Consider the following 16,570-nt stretch of genomic DNA (forward strand, 5'->3'; position numbering starts at 1 on the left):
GGAAGAATAAATGAGTGTTAAGGACACCTCAGCATTTCTCTCGACCTGTGTCATAGTCACAGACATCCAATGGGTCGTCTGAAGAAAATACAAAACTTAAAGGTACAGGTCAACCAAAAATGTAAATTCTGTCATCATTTACTCAAGTTGTTTCAAATCTGTATGCATTTATTTATTCTCCTGAACACGCAGACAGATATTTGGAAGAATGCTTGTAATAAAATATTTGGCAACCATTGTAAACATGATGGGAATCTCTTTCCATTTTGTCCAACATTTAAACAAATCTTTCATCTTTTCACCTATGGGGGTCACGGTGGACACATACAGTCGGCATATCTCTTCCGAAAATCTCTTTAACGTGTGCAAAAGTTCAAATCTTGTTTAACATTCACTTTGAGCAAAAACTATTAATAAATATAGATCTGAAATTGTATGAAAGAATTGTATTCATGTTAAAACTTGAGCCTTTTGTGTTAGACCTGTAGTTTGGCCTGATTATCGGTCAATTGAACACAATATCAGAGACACCGGCATGTCCACCTGAAGGACACAGAGAGTGAAGTCATAAAAAGACTTGATTCATTCCGTCGTGGTTTCGTCGCAGAGGCCCTGCTCCCCACAAAGACGCCATTGATCCACCGCCGGTCACATTATCTTAGAACTGCTGGTGGAAAAGCTCTTTTTCAGGCCTGAATTACAACATTATTTCATTTTTAAAAGAAGCTGTTTTTGACCCCTCTTGCTTGTATATGCACAGTTGTTGCGACATGTGAATGTTATCTTTGCATGCACATTTGTTCAGCTTGACAGGTACACAATAGTGTCTTCAGGTAATAGTTGCCTAGAAGCGAATGAGGTTCGCACAGTCAGACTAACAGGACATGTCTACTAATGATGCTTTTCTTTTTTTTATTAATAAGAGGTAATATTGAGTAGTAATATTAAATTGTATTAAGTAAATAAATAAAACATACAATAAAGGAATAAAATATAATGCAATAGTACAAATTATAGACATACATTTTGTTAAGGACATTAATGAAGTTCTTAAGGACACGTCAGTTTTCTGAGATGACTGCATTCAGCAAACCTCCCATCGAATGCCTCATTGAGCAAATGTTGGAGGGATGGGTTTTCACTTGTTAACTCTACACTCTTCACCTCAACATATTTACAGTCATGTATATAAAATACACACTGTTGTAAAAACTGATTTGTTTTTTCAAGTTATCTGGCTGCCTTAACAGTTTCAGTTAATTTAACATAAAATTATAAGTAAAAAAACGATTTTGCATCAAATTCATTTAATAAATAATATTACTTAAGTTGAATTAAATATTTTTTTTTTACAGATATTAGTTTAGATCTACTGCAATGTGCTGATGTCCAATTGCTAAAGATTTCACATTCAATGAGTGTATTTCCTTCAATTCAATATCATAAGATTAGAATTTGATTTAGATATCAAAATCTGTAAAATATACACAGTCTTACTAAATCTGCCCTGTCAAACCATCACAATTCACACTTATAAAACTTTAATAATTGAATTTGAATTATGATACCAATGCATAGAAGCCTTAAGTCATCCATAGTTTGGTTTCTTATTCTAACACCACGTCATGCCACAAATAATGATATCCCATTCATGTCCCAGTCTGACATCACAGGTCAGATCTTAGCCAATCGTGAAGAGCCTAATCATACTTGACTTACTTACGGTGGCTCTCTGCTGATCTGGCCTTGGCACGGAGACAAAAACAAGAATAAATAGGAAGTTTGCTCGCAAAGTGCAACTGAATGGCATGAAAGTGCCGGATCACATTCCAGAACGGGAGAGGGTGGGCGGAGCCTCAGGTGAGCAGGTGTATAAATGTTGCACTGGTAAGAGAAGAAGGGCAACAGCACGGGCAGGAGACTGTGACAAAACTAAAGGGGATATCTGAAAACAGGTGAGAAGAGAAGTGATCCAAAAACTTTCTCCATACATGCTTCAACAAATATTAAGCATACCAGAGGACACACTGTGTGTATAGATAAATTGAATCTAACAGCTCTGTATTGATGTGTTTTGTTGCTGTAGTTTGTAAGATGCTTAAAGGATTGTTATCAGTGCTCTTGGTCCTGGGGACCCTGACCTCCACTATGGGAAAGCCGGAGAAGACCGCTGTGAAGAAAGAGAAGAGGATCCCTCAAACTCTCTCCAGAGGTGGGTTTCATTTGTGAAACATGCAATAAAGACAATATCTTTTGCACACTGTAAAGTTATTGTTTTGTTAATTTGAAGAAACGTCTATTGTGATATTTTGCGATTTTTTTATAATTAAACATTTTGGACGTCAGTTCAAAACTTGAGTTAAGTCTTTTTTATAGGGCACTGACAAAATGATGCTAACCAAATCTCACTGTAATTATTAAATGACATTCATAAAATTCAGCTTTCTTCTATTTGAATGGCTCTTGTAGAAACAGCCATTCACATGCATGAGCAAATATGACTTAGTATGCATACTCAGCATTGTTGCTTGTCCTCTTAGGTTGGGGTGATCAGTTGATCTGGGCTCAGACATACGAGGAAGCCTTGTTTTGGTCACGATCCAGGTAGAATTATTTTCTAGTTCATTTTCAGCAAGTCAAAACTTACATGTTTGGGCGGTTTGCTGTATTTTTCACGTGTTAAGATTTGGCATATCGTATATTGTCTGTAATGCATATTTTTATGTTATTAGGAACAAGCCCCTCTTGGTCATATTTCACTTGGAGGACTGCCCACACAGCCTGGGTACGACTTTATATTCAATATTGAGTCTGATTCTTTATTGTCAGATAGTTAAAAACCCTTATATTGATGCAATAGCTTTTGACTAAAAATGCATTTCAGGTGCCCCAAAGCTTAAGTGAAACCTCCGTTTGTCTTGTTCTTGTAGCTCTGAAGAAGGCCTTCGCTGAGGATAAAGAGATCCAGAAGTTGGCTGATGAAGAATTTATCGTCTTGAACCTGATGGTGAGCGAACGGTGACGTTAATCTTTGTGAGATTTGTGCCGCGTTGTGAATGTCAAGATTAATATGGGATTTATGCCATTTACAGTATGAAACGACAGACAAGCATTTGTCTCCTGATGGCCAGTATGTTCCAAGAATCCTTTTAGTTGGTGAGTTTGTGATGATACAAACCATTACATTGACATGAATTAATATAATTTTTGCTAAATAAATGACCGAAATGTAATTTTCATGTATCTCAGATCCCTCTATGACTGTCCGGGCTGACATTACTGGTCGCTATTCTAACCGCATGTACGCCTATGAACCAAGCGACATTAAACTCCGTGAGTCTAAAAAGTGACAGTTTTGAACAAATTCGTCTTTATTCAGCCATCACACCACTAACAGTATTTCTATATTTTGCCTCTTTCGACAGTGTTAAGCAACATGCAAAGAGCCTTGAAGTTTTTAAAGACGGAGTTGTGAACACAAAAGCACGACTCTTCTGTTCACAGAGAGGAAACGACTTCCCCGAGGGTCATCTTTACTTTGTCATTTGTTTACTGACACTTAAAACTGCACTGTAAAGTCCTGTATACATTTTAAAAATGTCCTCTCTGTTCCTGTTACCTTCAGGCTTTCCTTTTCTTTTAATGTATTTCACTGTTTTTTGAAATAAATGAAGTTGTTCAACAGTTTGGTTCTCATGGTAATTCATTTCATATCGATGAACCATGACATGTGGGTTTTAACAGTTAGCGGTGCCTCCGGCTAACATCCTGGTGGGAGGGGCCAAAGCAACAGGTTTTCCTGAGTCACATGGTTGCCTGGTAACAACCAGCCTTTTTTCTTCTGCAAAAAGAAACTGAATGTGTCGGCCTCTGATTGGTTTAAGCTTGGAGGAAGTTGCCATTCTGAAAGACTCTATTGAAATTTCTCACAATGAAAGCGACAACTGAAAGCATTGTTAAAACCCGGCAATTACGTTAGACAAAAATGGCCAAATTATTGTTTCTCGAGGGTATTTATTTCTCATTTCTCTTTATATGCATGACAGCATAGTTCACAGAACTATAGATGTACATTTCAGTGACCAATTCATGCAAGAAAACAAAAGAAAAAATACAAACTCGAGCCAGTAAAACGCACACAAAACAAAGACGAAGTAGGCAGAAAAACAAGTGTGTCCATGACAAACTAAAGGAAACTATCGACTTTAATATTCCATGCCATTTCTGTTTTTATCACTCTGGTTGTGCATATCATTGGTTAATTTTTTTTATTGTTAAAGGGATACACCCACAAATACAAATTCTTTAATCATTTGTTCACCCTCATTTCAAACCTGTTTGACTTTCTTTCTTCTGCAGAACATAAAAGAAGATATTTAGAAAAATTGACCCCCATTGACTTCTACTGTACCAGTCGATACACAGATTTGAATGACAAGAGTGTGAAGAATGAATTTCTTTGGGGGTGAACTGTCCCTTTAACATATTATAAAATGTTTTTTTACAGAAAAACATTGAATGGTTTTTGCCTATAGCACTTTTTTTAGCATAACAGCGATTCAGTGTGATTTTATTGTATCTCAGTCATGCTATTTGGTAGTTTGTCCATTTTGAGAAACATAGAAATTCTTTCAATCAAACATAAACATTATCATGCGAACAAACTTTCTTTTTACGTTTTACCACATATATAACGGAACAAAATCTAAATATCAGTGTTGTTTAGCCCATTAGTGTAATACGTTTACTGCGTACTGGTATTTTGTGTCTGATTCTTTCGTTCAGAATTCTTTAAGCACAAGTACAGTCTCAAAAAGAACAGTGTTGTCCTCACGCTGTATTCTTGAAAAATCAAGCGAGTAGTATATATAGCAGCAAAAAACACACACAGGCTGGTCTCCTCTTCAGTGAAAACAAATACACACTCCTTTCGAACGAAACTCCAAATCCAGTGTTTAGACGAGTGCTCGGAACGGATCAAGAGAATTCTGCGTCAGATTTCCCGTTACAGGAAGGCGCTGGGGTTTGCCCGTGGGTCCTTTTGGTTCCTGTATCTGTATGTCAGCCAGACGCCCAGGATCTGAAACAAACAGAATAATGAGACGAAAAACGTGAACAAAAACATGACGAGAAAGAGAAATACAAAAAAACGTATAGTGGATAGCACTTAAATGGTGACTAAGGATGAAGCATCCTGGTAGATTTTTCTCAGTGCCAAAATTTTCTTCACTTTTATAAAAAATCTCACAACAGCAATTTGATAAAAGGCACTAACTTTCCGCAAAGTATGTTATTATTAGAAAAAGAAAATGTATTTTATTTATGAATTGTATTTATGATTTTAATTTACTAGGGCATTTATTTTACAGTGCATGTTTATTGTAATTTTACATGTCTTTCATTCCATCAAAACACAAAGCAACAAATAAATAAATGTTACCAAACGTATCATAAGTGGGAATAAGGTTACCGTGTTTGTGAATGAGATTTAAGAGAAAAGACAGTGAAATGTGGTGGTTCAAACATATGGAAAAAACAAAAAGTTGGGTTAAATTAACCAAGAAATATTTTGAGTGTGTCCATTTTTGACCCAACGCTGGGTTTAAAATAACCCAACATATTTTAGAGTGTTTAGTTCAGGAGGCTGACCTCAGTGAAGCTGAAGAAGAGTCCGATGCCTCCCACGAATCTCAGCACTTCCCCAGCATGCTCCTGGATCTTTGCTGCACAGGTGGTGCAGGTGCTGTAATGAGAGCAGGGCTGCATGTTGCCGAAGTAAAACATACAAAAGAACACGGAGTTATCATACAACAAAAAACGTTAATTATCATCCATATGGGTGCAATATATTACGAATATAGTTACGAAATATTCTGTGGGTTGCTGACGCGGAGAAGCTTATTCATGCAATTATGACCTCAAGACTTGACTACTGTAATGCGCTACTTAGTGGTTGTTCTGCATCATCAATAAACAAACTACAGAAGGCAGCTGCCAGAATTCTAACCAGGTCCAGAAAATACGATCACATAACCCCAATTTTATCAACCCTTCACTGGCTACCCATTAAGTATCGTATTGACTTTAAAGTTCTTTTAATCACTTATAAAGCCTTAAACAGTTTAGCCCCTACCTACCTAACAGAGCTTCTATCACACTACAACCCATCACGCTCTCTAAGATCTCAAAACTCAGGACTTTTGATAACACCTAGAATAACTAAATCCACCAAAGGCGGTCAAGCTTTCCCATACGTAGCACTTAAACTCTGGAATAGCCTTCCTGATACTATTCCAGGATCAGACACACTCGCCCAATTTAAATCTAGATTAAAAACGCATCTTTTCAGCCAAGCATTCACTTAAAGCAAATATGCTAAATAAACCACCAGGAGATGCTGACATTAGATATTATTTACTAGACTAAATGGATTTATTATATAAAACACCATGTAGTGTGTTTTACCCTTTCTTGGGTTTTTCGTTTTTCCCCTGTAAAGCTGCTTTGGAACAATGCAAATTGTGAAAAGCGCTATATAAATAAAATTGAATTGAATATATCATTGAACACAGTAAACGTCAAAGGAATGATGTGTGTGTGTGTGTGTGTGTGTGTGTGTATAAGAATCAATTACAGCAGCGCAGCTTCCATTGACGACCATGTGTGAGAAACCGCAGCAGTTCAGACTTTTCTCCACGTCTCTCTGAGTGGTCAGAGAATTATTCCAGCCAACCTCCAAAAGATGATTCTACATCACACAGACACATACTATGTGACTTCATATACACAGAGAACTGAATGTTTCAATTGGTCATTTAAAGATACAGCTCAAAAGCGTCATAACTAATAAATATTTAACTATGTATAAATATCACGAAGAACATGTAAATGTAAAGCAGTGTGTTTTCTCTCACCTGCTGCTCTTCATTGATAGTCAGACACGCACTAGACACAGAGAACTGAACTACAAACACCAGGGACAGTATGATCATGTACTGTTTTGAATAAATTAAGTGTTGAAACAAACAAACAGTGAATAAATATTCATAGTAAAATCACAGTCAATATAGTTTCGATGGATTATATTGAATATAGGTTAAGATGTAGGGGTTTCCCAGACAAGCATTAGCTTAAGTCAGGAAAAAATAAGGATATTTAAGTCGATTTAAAAAAACATAAAACATTACCAAACAAAACAAATCGCACCGATATGTTTTGAGATTTGTCAGTGCAGGTGCGATCAAGACACCCTTAAACAAGTTAGTCTGGGACCAAACCCCACAGGGTTTAAAATATCGAGACTTTCTGACACTGATGAAATTAAAGCCTTCAATCCTCTAAAATAAATATGTCATCCTTAGAATTGACAGAAATCAAAGAAAAAGAAGTACATTGATATAAACTAAAGAAATAAATTGCAGATAATGCTCTCGGGAATACAATAAATACAAATGGCAAAAACAAATGTAAAATTGCATTTAACTGCGAGTACGTGTGTTAAAAATATAAACATAATTTTATGCATTCAATTTTTATTATTCTTTACTTTTTGCCTCCAGCAGAGTAAGACGATCCATTCATGCCATCTAGTTCACAAATGTGCATTTTCATTTAACATGTTAACTGCACCTCTCTATGGTCACAAAGTGAAATGCATTTCATGTGTCGATGATAATCCATGTAGTGCATTTATATTTTGTATTTCAATTTTATTTTTAGATTTTAAGATGACATGATTGTTTAATATATTATGTATATAATTTGAATCTTTTATATAAGAAAGGGAATAGGAATGCTTTAATTCCGAGGACATTTTTGAACAATTATTTTAAATGCGAGAACCTAGTTTTCAGTTTAGACTGAAACTTTGTTTTGACTGATCACACAGTCTGTGGTCAGAAGCATTCGGCTGACAACTACACTTGACTGAAACTGGACACTTTGCGCATATCTTATTGCGCATACACTTAAAACATGAATGGAAAATGCTGACCCAAATGCTCCACCATCTTCATATTCACTCCACAATCATTAATATTGCACATGATATAGTACTGATAAAATGCAGTATTGATTCTCTCTCATGTAAAACCTTACCGTTGTCTAAACTCTATAGACAAAGTTGTAGTACACTGTCAGCATGAGCACAGTAAAGGATACAAAGAACAGCAGAACCTGGTGGTGCTTCATGGCACCAATAAGTCCAGCTAGGGCAACAAAGAAGAGGAAGACTCCCACCCCGATGATGCCCCCCACCACCTGGAAGCTGGACACCAGCCCGAAGCATTTTCCCCAGGCAGCAATGCCAATCATCAGTAAACTCACCATCTGAGATCAGAGAGGAAAGAGAAACCATTAGTGAGGGGAACAGGGACAAAGATAACAGATTTTGAAAACATTGTTTGGAAAAACATTCCTATAAGTTACATTGTTTCAACAGATAACTTTTGAATAGATCACTGTCTTGCAATACGAATCACACGCTTTATAAACATTTGACATAAACGCGGATACATATAAACAAAAGTAACCAAATGTTATAACATTTAATCTATTATTATTCTAAGCACGGGGTTTCTATTTTGAAACAGAGAAAACACTATATTTCCCTATGAGTGTCGATCTCCTGTGAAGTGAACCGCGTTTATGTGCAATAAACATGAAAAATGGCAAACTGAGATCACAAGTCACAAGTTTGTATATTTACAAACCCCAGAACAAAGACAGGACATGACTGCAAAAACAGAGGAGTCGCGATCTGTGATGTTATTCTACAGCCACTGTTGAGTGAAACAAGAACCGCTCATCGGCCTCATTCCACCCAAACAATGACTCTCAATAATTCATCTCAACACCGCTACAGCCAACACATCCGACATCTCGTGTAGGTTCATTCTAAAGCGCATCTGGAAACGGTAACCCTGCAATAAAGGCTGCTAAAGATGTCCATATGGTACTTACCACATAGAGGATGTTGAGCGCGCACAGGGAATTCTTGGAGCAGGTGAATCCGGCGCAACCCATCTCGATCGCCTTTTCTGACAGCAGCTGCGTGGATCTCTGGGAATACCGGTTATATGACAATAATAACGAACGATCTAGGATCAACTATGCAGGTAAGCAACGATATAATAACACTCGTGTGTGGTTCGGACCAATTCACGGAGTGAACGCTGATGCATAGGCGGGGTGCCAGATCTAAAAACATCAAATCCCTCCCTTTTGGTGGGAAGGTGGGTGGCTCTGTGCTGCTGCTCTCTCTTGGACTCTCTCTTGTTCCATCCATTTCTTGAATTAAGTGCAAATGAGTGCAAACTCAAGTGTGTATATTAAACACCCACTGGTCGCACTTAAAAAATGTATGCATGGTAGACTAATATTTAACACACACAATACATACTCATTTATTTGAACTATTATTGGAGCGTATATTCTAAATATCACACAGGGAAGTACACATATTATATAATACATTTAAAAGTGCACATATGATTTCAAAATACGTGTTTTACAACTCAAATGTATATGTTATTGTGGTGATATAAATATGCAACACATCTAAAATATTATTTCTTGTTCATTACGAATGTTAGTAAAATAGACGATATGTTGTGGTTTGTTTAAACAAATTGAATTCTAATGAAAGTAGCCTACCGATTTAGCAGATTTTCACGTACTATGCTTTCAGGAGATTTGATCACAACATGGCCACCATTTAGGGAGGCGGGATTGATTTTGCACGGTGCAGTTGATTGGTCGTTTATCCTGATTGACAATTGCGAAGTCTTCCCGTCTCTCCTTGGTAACTGTTGCTAAGAGACGCGTCTATTTCCACTGCATTATCATGTGAAAAGTCAAATATGAAAAGTGAAAAAAGCTTTCTGTCTTGTCTGTCTGCTTCTGTTTGTATGTTTGTTTTTCTGTCTATAAAGTAAACAAAGTGATAAGAAAGAGCAATTCAGCTATAAAATCCATTTCGCCATCATTAACTTTTGAGGCTAACAAGTCATTTTTGATCATTTTACCATTTATAAACATATATAATCTAGAGACTATTAAAAAAGAATCGGTTGTTAACAGCAGAAAAGGTCTCACCAGACTCTAAACGTGACAGAAAAGAAACAAAACATTTGAATAGACAAACAATTAAAATATTAAATAAAAAATAAATCAGAAAGGATGTGTTTAATAATAACTCCACATTTCTAGTGTAATTGAATTTTAACACCTTATGAGTAATTTTGTGTTGAATAAATAAAAGAGACAACACAAATCATTAAAAGGAACGCAAAATATTTTCTCTTTAAAGGGACAAATTCTGTCACTTGTCCCGCTATTTAAATCTCAGCTAAAGGTCTATCTGTTATCCCGAGCCTTTAACAAGTTATTTATTTTTCTTTTTCTTTAAGGGTTTGGTTTTAGTCAGTGTAAAGAACTTTTGTTGTGTTTATGTGTGCTATATAAATAATAAACTGAAACCCCCAAAAGAATGTTTGTACAGTTCATGGACCCCATTGACAGTAGGAAAAATGACAATGGTAGTCAAAAGTTCCCCAGAACTGTTTGCTTTCCTACGTTCTTCAATTCATTTTATGTTCAACAGAACAAAGACATGTCTAAAGCAAATGTTCCTACTATGGTGTTAAAAAAATGAGCAAAGGCCACAATAGTGCTTACAAAGTCATGTCTAAAAAGTGCTTTTTAATGAAAAAGCAGGTGTCGAACCATTATGCTATAAGGCTTACTAGATCCAACAGGTTTTTTTGAAGGAAACTACATGCTCCAGTTGAATATATAAATATTATAATAGCCTACATCTTAGCAAAAACAATAGAAAACAAATACATAGCTAATAGAAAAGTAACATCTGAGTGTACAATCTTATAGTGTATTTTTTTCCATTGACCACAGGGTGGTAGCAAAGCCTTTCATTTGAACATGTTCAGGTAAAGAAACACTATAGTTTAAGCAAAACATTACTGTCCTAACACATTACAATTTATTTGATCCATTACATTCCAGCCCCTAAAAGACAAAATGATGTTGTGGTGATTTCTCTTCAAAGCTCTGGTTGGACTTTTTTAAATCATCCAATCAGAATAAGTCCTATAATAAATGTTACAGAAAACGTAATGACAAAGTTGTTCTTGAAATTCACAGCATTGGATAAATAATCTGGCTGGCAATTGTTGTGCATCAAATGTAAATGTCACAATATGACAGCTGACTGTGACTCCCTTGTTGTGAACTCATTATCACATTTGTTCCTTCAAATCTGCTGATGTATTGATCATGTGGAGACGAGACAAAAAGTATGCGAGAAAACACGTGTTAGTAATTCTAAAGAACACAAGTGACCGGTTTGGCCTTCAGAGGGTGATATATCCAGATTTGGCACCCGTACTTATTCGGTGCGTCCTATTTTAGCAACCATAAAGGGGTGCGGCAAAAAGAAATCACACTAACTGTCCTGAATCTGTCAAACACTGCTGGCTCTAACAGAACATAATCCTTGGAAATGGCTAGTATTTTAGGGCAAACAGTGAGAAAGCCTGCTCAGCAACCGGCCGAGATTAAAACCAGAGTTATTTTGCTTGTCTCAAACATGAAAATGTATGTCTTTCATGAGAAGGACATTAAACATGATTTGTAAGGCCTTTGGTGAAAAACATGACAATGTCTTTATATTCTGGCCTATTTAAATGTATTGTATAGTTTAGAATGATGGTTATTGCAGATGTCTTGCCTTTTGCAATTGATGCAAATGAGATTATTGAGATAAATAAGTAAAATGAATGGAATTAGAAATATACAGATTGTAATATTATAAGATTATAAAGTGCATTAGGCAGTAGCATAGTAACACATTTAAAATCCCCGACCTGACGTAAAAAAGAAAAGGATTATATTGATGCTTTTCTAAGCACTTTATTTTTTTGATGATACGCACAAGCGCGTCGGAATAAAACTCCTTGGAGTGGGTAACCTACGGGATGAGGTCCTCTTCCTCATCTCTCCGGTACTGTTGACGGTACATTAACGCTCTCAGAAGTCCCCTGACAGCACATTCTTTCACTTATGTCACGGCTACGCAGATCTTTACAGGCCTGTTAGATCAAGAGAGGATTTCAAAAGCTTTCAGAAGGCAAGACACCATCCATTTACAATGATCTGCAGTCTTAAAAGCTCGCCCTCGACCTCCCGTTCCATCTTTTAAGCCAACAGGGCTTTCGACTCGGGCCTGCAAGTGCAGGAAGAGATGTAATTGCACATCAATATTACAGTCAGTTAAAGATGAAAACATATCAGTAAATATTAAATAAAAACAACATTAGTGCTGCTCCCTAAGCCAAAACCATGCAGCTGTATGTGTTGTTACTCTGAAGTAGAATTCTCTTCATTCTTTACCAGCCTGTGTAAAATATTAAGTTACTTGTTGAAATTGAAAGTGTAATTTTTCTAATACATTCATGTTGAAATAACAATATAAATTCCAACCAGATTCTTTTGTTTTAACTACAAAACTACCACTAAGACGTTATAAATTGTATTTGAGTATTTTTCCAATAGGAAGTAATGCTTTAGTCCATATTTGGTGCTTTGACGTCTCTTTTAAAATAGTTTTTCTTTGAAAGCATATTTTCCGTAGTCAGGTAAGTGAATTGTCACATCCATAACGGAATTGTCACATCATAATAGAGCACATGAAAATGAAAATATAGTAACTATGAAATGTTTCATAAAGTGCCATCACTTCTACATTTGTTGGGTATTATTGCTTCTGGTTTGCACATTTTAATTCACAGAAATCCTAAAAATTATGTTATCTCTCAGAAACGTCCATCCTTTTTTTGTCACATCCGTAACACATCATTTTTCCCTCTTGAAAAATAGAAAACGCATGCTTAGACTGATATTTTACTGATGTCTGGAGACTATCATCACGGCTTTGGTCAAATATAAACAGATGATAATATTGGAAATAAATACATTCTCCGAGAATTTATATTTCAAACCATAACACTAGAATTGCCCATATGCCTTTTCACATAGAATAACACAGGTTTCTAAGTAAAATAAGCTATGAAGTCCATTTCATGTTGACTTAAGCTTAATGTGCAGTAAACAACAAAAAGACCCGAAAGCGACTACGCAAGTTTATGTTTTCAGTCAGCGTCTGAGCACGATTTGTTATTCCGCTTTGCTCTTTGCTGTCTTTCAGGCCTCGGCTCTGAAAGGTCATTTACACCCTCCATCCTCAGAGTGTTTGTCTCGTTGGCAGCATATGAACGTGTGGGTGGGTATGTACACGCGCGTGAACACGGTCAGGCTGACATTGAGTCGGGAGCTCGAGGGTGATAACCGGACTCAAGGTCTCGCTGTCAACTGCTGAGGGCCCTTGTTGATCCGTTGACAGGCCATTAGGATCAGACACCGTCTGGCCTGGTGCACGTGTCATCATTTACTCACCGTTCTCCTTTTTTCTTCCGTTCTGGTTAATCTCCGCCACACCCCGTTGATGATTTCCGTTACGGCCGTATTCATCTCGTCATATCTTTTGGTCCAGGCATTTGAATTATGCATAGACACACACCATGCTCGGCTGGCCGGTCACAACTCATCTGTGCTTTTAGAAAAATGTGCTGCATGTAAGCAGGTAATTAGTACCTTTAGCCGTTGTACATCCCCCGGGAAATCTAAGGAACTATATGTCACTGACCTTGCAGATACTTAAATGTCTTCTCTGTTTAAATACACAGATCGCCAGGAGGTAGAATGGAAAACTGTTCGGATGGGCATCCGGGGAGCTAATCCTGGTGCACAAGTAATTATAAAGTCTCTTAATGCACTTGCATGCTGCCCGATCAAGGCCTACGGTGAGCATCGTGAATGACAAACACCTTTGATGGAGGTCAACTAAAGGACAGGAGAAATTCTTTACTTCCTGTGGTTTGGCACGGTATTGTTTGAGGCAGTGTGGTGTCATTGCATTGGGAGAGTGAATCCGGGCTGCAGGTATAAAGCAAGTATACGTGCAGACGACAAAGCAAAGCTGGCAGCTTGCTGTTTCCTTTTAGTGCAGACCGTGCCGGCTGCACATTCAAACTGCTTGTCAACGGTATGTGTGTTTTGACTGAATCCGGTGGACCAACAGAGTGAAAGAGAGAGAAAGTTGTTTAGCCACAAGCGTTTACCCAAACCAAAGGCCAAGTTTGACTGATCCAGTTAGACAGCGGAAGTAGCTCGACTAGACTGAAAAAAAGCTCTGTGAATTTAGTAACCCAATCAAAAGAGTCGAAGTAAGAAGGTTTCATGGTCACGGATCAAAGCAAAATGTAGATTGGTGATGTAAGGAGCACGCAGGAGACTCGAAAAACATTCCTTCCAATGAAAGTCTTTTTTTTAAATAAATGATAGATTATAGACATGGAGAAACCTTGTTTATCTAGATTTCGCTGCTGTCTTCCTGAAACCTTGTATCTTCACATGATTTTTTTGTCATTATGAATTAATTGAAGTGAATAAATATAAATGTAATCTTCAGAATCTATTTCGGCAGATATGACTGTGAATAATCATCTTTCAGTGGAGCGTATATATTTAATCGTTTAAATCATTAGCAAAGGTTTCGAAAGGACAGCGACGAAATGTATTTTTTCCACAAATCATGACCATTGGTACCTCTTTATGTTTGTTTATGGGTTTTGCAAATAACCAATGAAAAGTATTAATAAGAGCTTGTCAACTTTAACAACAACGTATTTAATTGTTTAAAAGAAACGGTATCAATCTCCTTAAAAGTAGTTTTGCGCAACGTTTCTGCCCAACAGCACCAATGTTTAGATAGAAAAACATTGCTGTGCACTCCTAAAATAAAGGTGCTTAAAAGGTTCTTCACAGCGATGCCATAGAAGAACTATTTTTGTTTCCACAAAAATCAATACAGCTTTTTGCTCATTACAATTTCAAAATCCCAATAAACATGATTTATAATTTGCTGCTCCTATCATTTTCAGGAGCTCCTCTTTTGAATCCTTTATTTACCTGAACCTCAAGTGACCCGCACAGCAAGTTCAGCATTATACCTCCACTTTCGCACTTTAACCTTAACAGCTACCAAACTGAGAAATCACAAACTATTAGTGAGATATTCCTGCAGACGGGATCATTATGCAAAAACCGGCGATTCAGACCCGACAGCGTGCAGCTGCGTTTTCAAACTTTTGCTATTATTACAGGTCTGTTGCTGAAACCAGAGCTCAAAGGTTCAAGAGACAAACACCCCCCACACACACAATGGCAGGCCGTCTACATGCAAACACATTTGAAGTGATTACTTCAGCATCATTAGTGCACGTGGATGAATGTGTTGTGCTTTTCTTTGTTTCTCAGGAAACAGATCTATCCTTAAGCAGGTTTAATGGAATCAAAACCTGTGCTGATTAATTATCTGAGATCTCATGAACAGACAATTCTTTGACCGCACAATACAGTCAGAGTCTGAAGCCTCGCTGTAAAATCTGTGCCATAGCAGTTAATGAAATATTTGATCTCGTAATGATTGTCAATATTTGATTTGCTCTCTCTCTGTTCGAGTTTATGTTGAAGAGATATAGCGTTGTTCCACTAAACAAGATGTTCTGCATTTTTGTAACCGATATGTGTTTTTCACTAAAGCCTCCTTTTTTTGTGTGTGATTGATTTTTTGTCATTTGTCAGCAGAGACAAAAGGATCAGTTGAATCTGGTGTTGTGGTTTATGGAGTGAATCTGGAGTTGTTTGCTCATGCTGAATATGTTCGTCACACATTTCCAGTTTGCTGTTGAAGAAATATGATAACAACATGACTATACAACTTTAAACACAATATTATAGCATTGTTTCAGAGAATACATATTTTGTCTGCATTAGAATAAATGAAAGTTCTGGTTTTACTGATACATGGGAAAATATAGATTTGATGAGGCAATGTTGGACCCACCCGTGGGTCTGTGGGTGGCAGAATTTATATTTAGAATTAAGAAGAATGGAAAGAAAGGCAATGGCTGTGAAAAATGACAATTAAATATCAGATAAATTACTCGAATAAGACGTACACAATTTTACAAAAACCTATTCAAAGCTCGTTTAAAATGGGAAATGTCTGGAAATGTTTACTTGGCTTGACTTTAAAAACTAATTATGAACAATATGAACAATATGAAAAATTGCCCTGGATGATAAAGTTGGTTTAACACCAACGCCGTAATGCCCGGGAAACTCCTGGGGAAAAAACGTTTTCAACGCAAGTGTTCAGCTATAATAAACAAACATTAAGGAAGGGCAGAGACAGAGCTCGGTAGGGGATGGGAGCAACTGCCTACATTTGTAGCTGCTTTATCCAAGCCTACCTCAAAGTGAGTTTGAATAGTCTGACATGCACAAACAGAGACTGTTAACCTTGAACGATGGAGAAATGAGGGGGGGCAGAGGGTACTGTTAGTGGTGCTAAGGGCCTAAGCAGGTGTGACAGTTCTGAAAGCTTTCAATGGACCAAAAGGTTTGACCAGCCTCCTGCTAAACCAATGAC

The 16,570-nt window shown here is 37.0% G+C and overlaps 2 protein-coding genes across 3 annotated transcripts; one reads left to right on the plus strand and one right to left on the minus strand.

The window, feature by feature from the left end:
- Positions 1 to 1,742: 1,742 nt before the first annotated feature.
- Positions 1,743 to 3,685, plus strand: agr2 (anterior gradient 2). Its single transcript, XM_079485538.1, has 8 exons — positions 1,743 to 1,955; positions 2,087 to 2,212; positions 2,541 to 2,604; positions 2,733 to 2,785; positions 2,931 to 3,007; positions 3,093 to 3,156; positions 3,250 to 3,333; positions 3,426 to 3,685. The coding sequence occupies exons 2-8, from the start codon at positions 2,095 to 2,097 to the stop codon at positions 3,473 to 3,475; spliced, it is 510 nt and encodes a 169-aa protein (XP_079341664.1). The 5' UTR covers positions 1,743 to 1,955; positions 2,087 to 2,094; the 3' UTR covers positions 3,476 to 3,685.
- A 318-nt stretch (positions 3,686 to 4,003) lies between these two features.
- On the minus strand, positions 4,004 to 9,856 carry tspan13b (tetraspanin 13b). 2 transcript variants are annotated; one of them, XM_079484642.1, is made up of 7 exons: positions 9,655 to 9,856; positions 8,962 to 9,060; positions 8,161 to 8,328; positions 6,915 to 6,995; positions 6,635 to 6,748; positions 5,650 to 5,760; positions 4,004 to 5,080 (listed from the first exon to the last, which is right to left on the minus strand). In XM_079484642.1, the coding sequence occupies exons 2-7, from the start codon at positions 9,022 to 9,024 to the stop codon at positions 5,006 to 5,008; spliced, it is 612 nt and encodes a 203-aa protein (XP_079340768.1). In that variant the 5' UTR covers positions 9,025 to 9,060; positions 9,655 to 9,856; the 3' UTR covers positions 4,004 to 5,005. The 2 variants fall into 2 exon arrangements, with proteins under 2 accessions (XP_079340768.1, XP_079340767.1); XM_079484641.1 differs by lacking the exon at positions 9,655 to 9,856 and having other exon boundaries at positions 8,962 to 9,302.
- Positions 9,857 to 16,570: the final 6,714 nt, after the last annotated feature.

The sequence above is a fragment of the Barbatula barbatula genome, assembly GCF_947034865.1.
Source record: "Barbatula barbatula genome assembly, chromosome: 21".
Taxonomy (NCBI): Eukaryota; Metazoa; Chordata; class Actinopteri; order Cypriniformes; family Nemacheilidae; genus Barbatula; species Barbatula barbatula.

What these genes read in the sequence shown, in the direction of transcription:
- tspan13b (XM_079484642.1), bottom strand. Translation starts at nt 9,024, where the DNA reads ATGGGTTGCGCCGGATTCACCTGCTCCAAGAATTCCCTGTGCGCGCTC. An exon ending in ACCAGGTTCTGCTGTTCTTT is followed by an intron (nt 6,996 to 8,160) that starts GTATCCTTTACT and finishes TATTCAAAACAG; the next exon opens with TACATGATCATACTGTCCCT. An exon ending in TCTTCTTCAGCTTCACTGAG is followed by an intron (nt 5,081 to 5,649) that starts GTCAGCCTCCTG and finishes TGTTTGTTTCAG; the next exon opens with ATCCTGGGCGTCTGGCTGAC.
- agr2 (XM_079485538.1), top strand. Translation starts at nt 2,095, where the DNA reads ATGCTTAAAGGATTGTTATCAGTGCTCTTGGTCCTGGGGACCCTGACC. An exon ending in CCCTCAAACTCTCTCCAGAG is followed by an intron (nt 2,213 to 2,540) that starts GTGGGTTTCATT and finishes TTGTCCTCTTAG; the next exon opens with GTTGGGGTGATCAGTTGATC. An exon ending in TTGTTTTGGTCACGATCCAG is followed by an intron (nt 2,605 to 2,732) that starts GTAGAATTATTT and finishes TTATGTTATTAG; the next exon opens with GAACAAGCCCCTCTTGGTCA.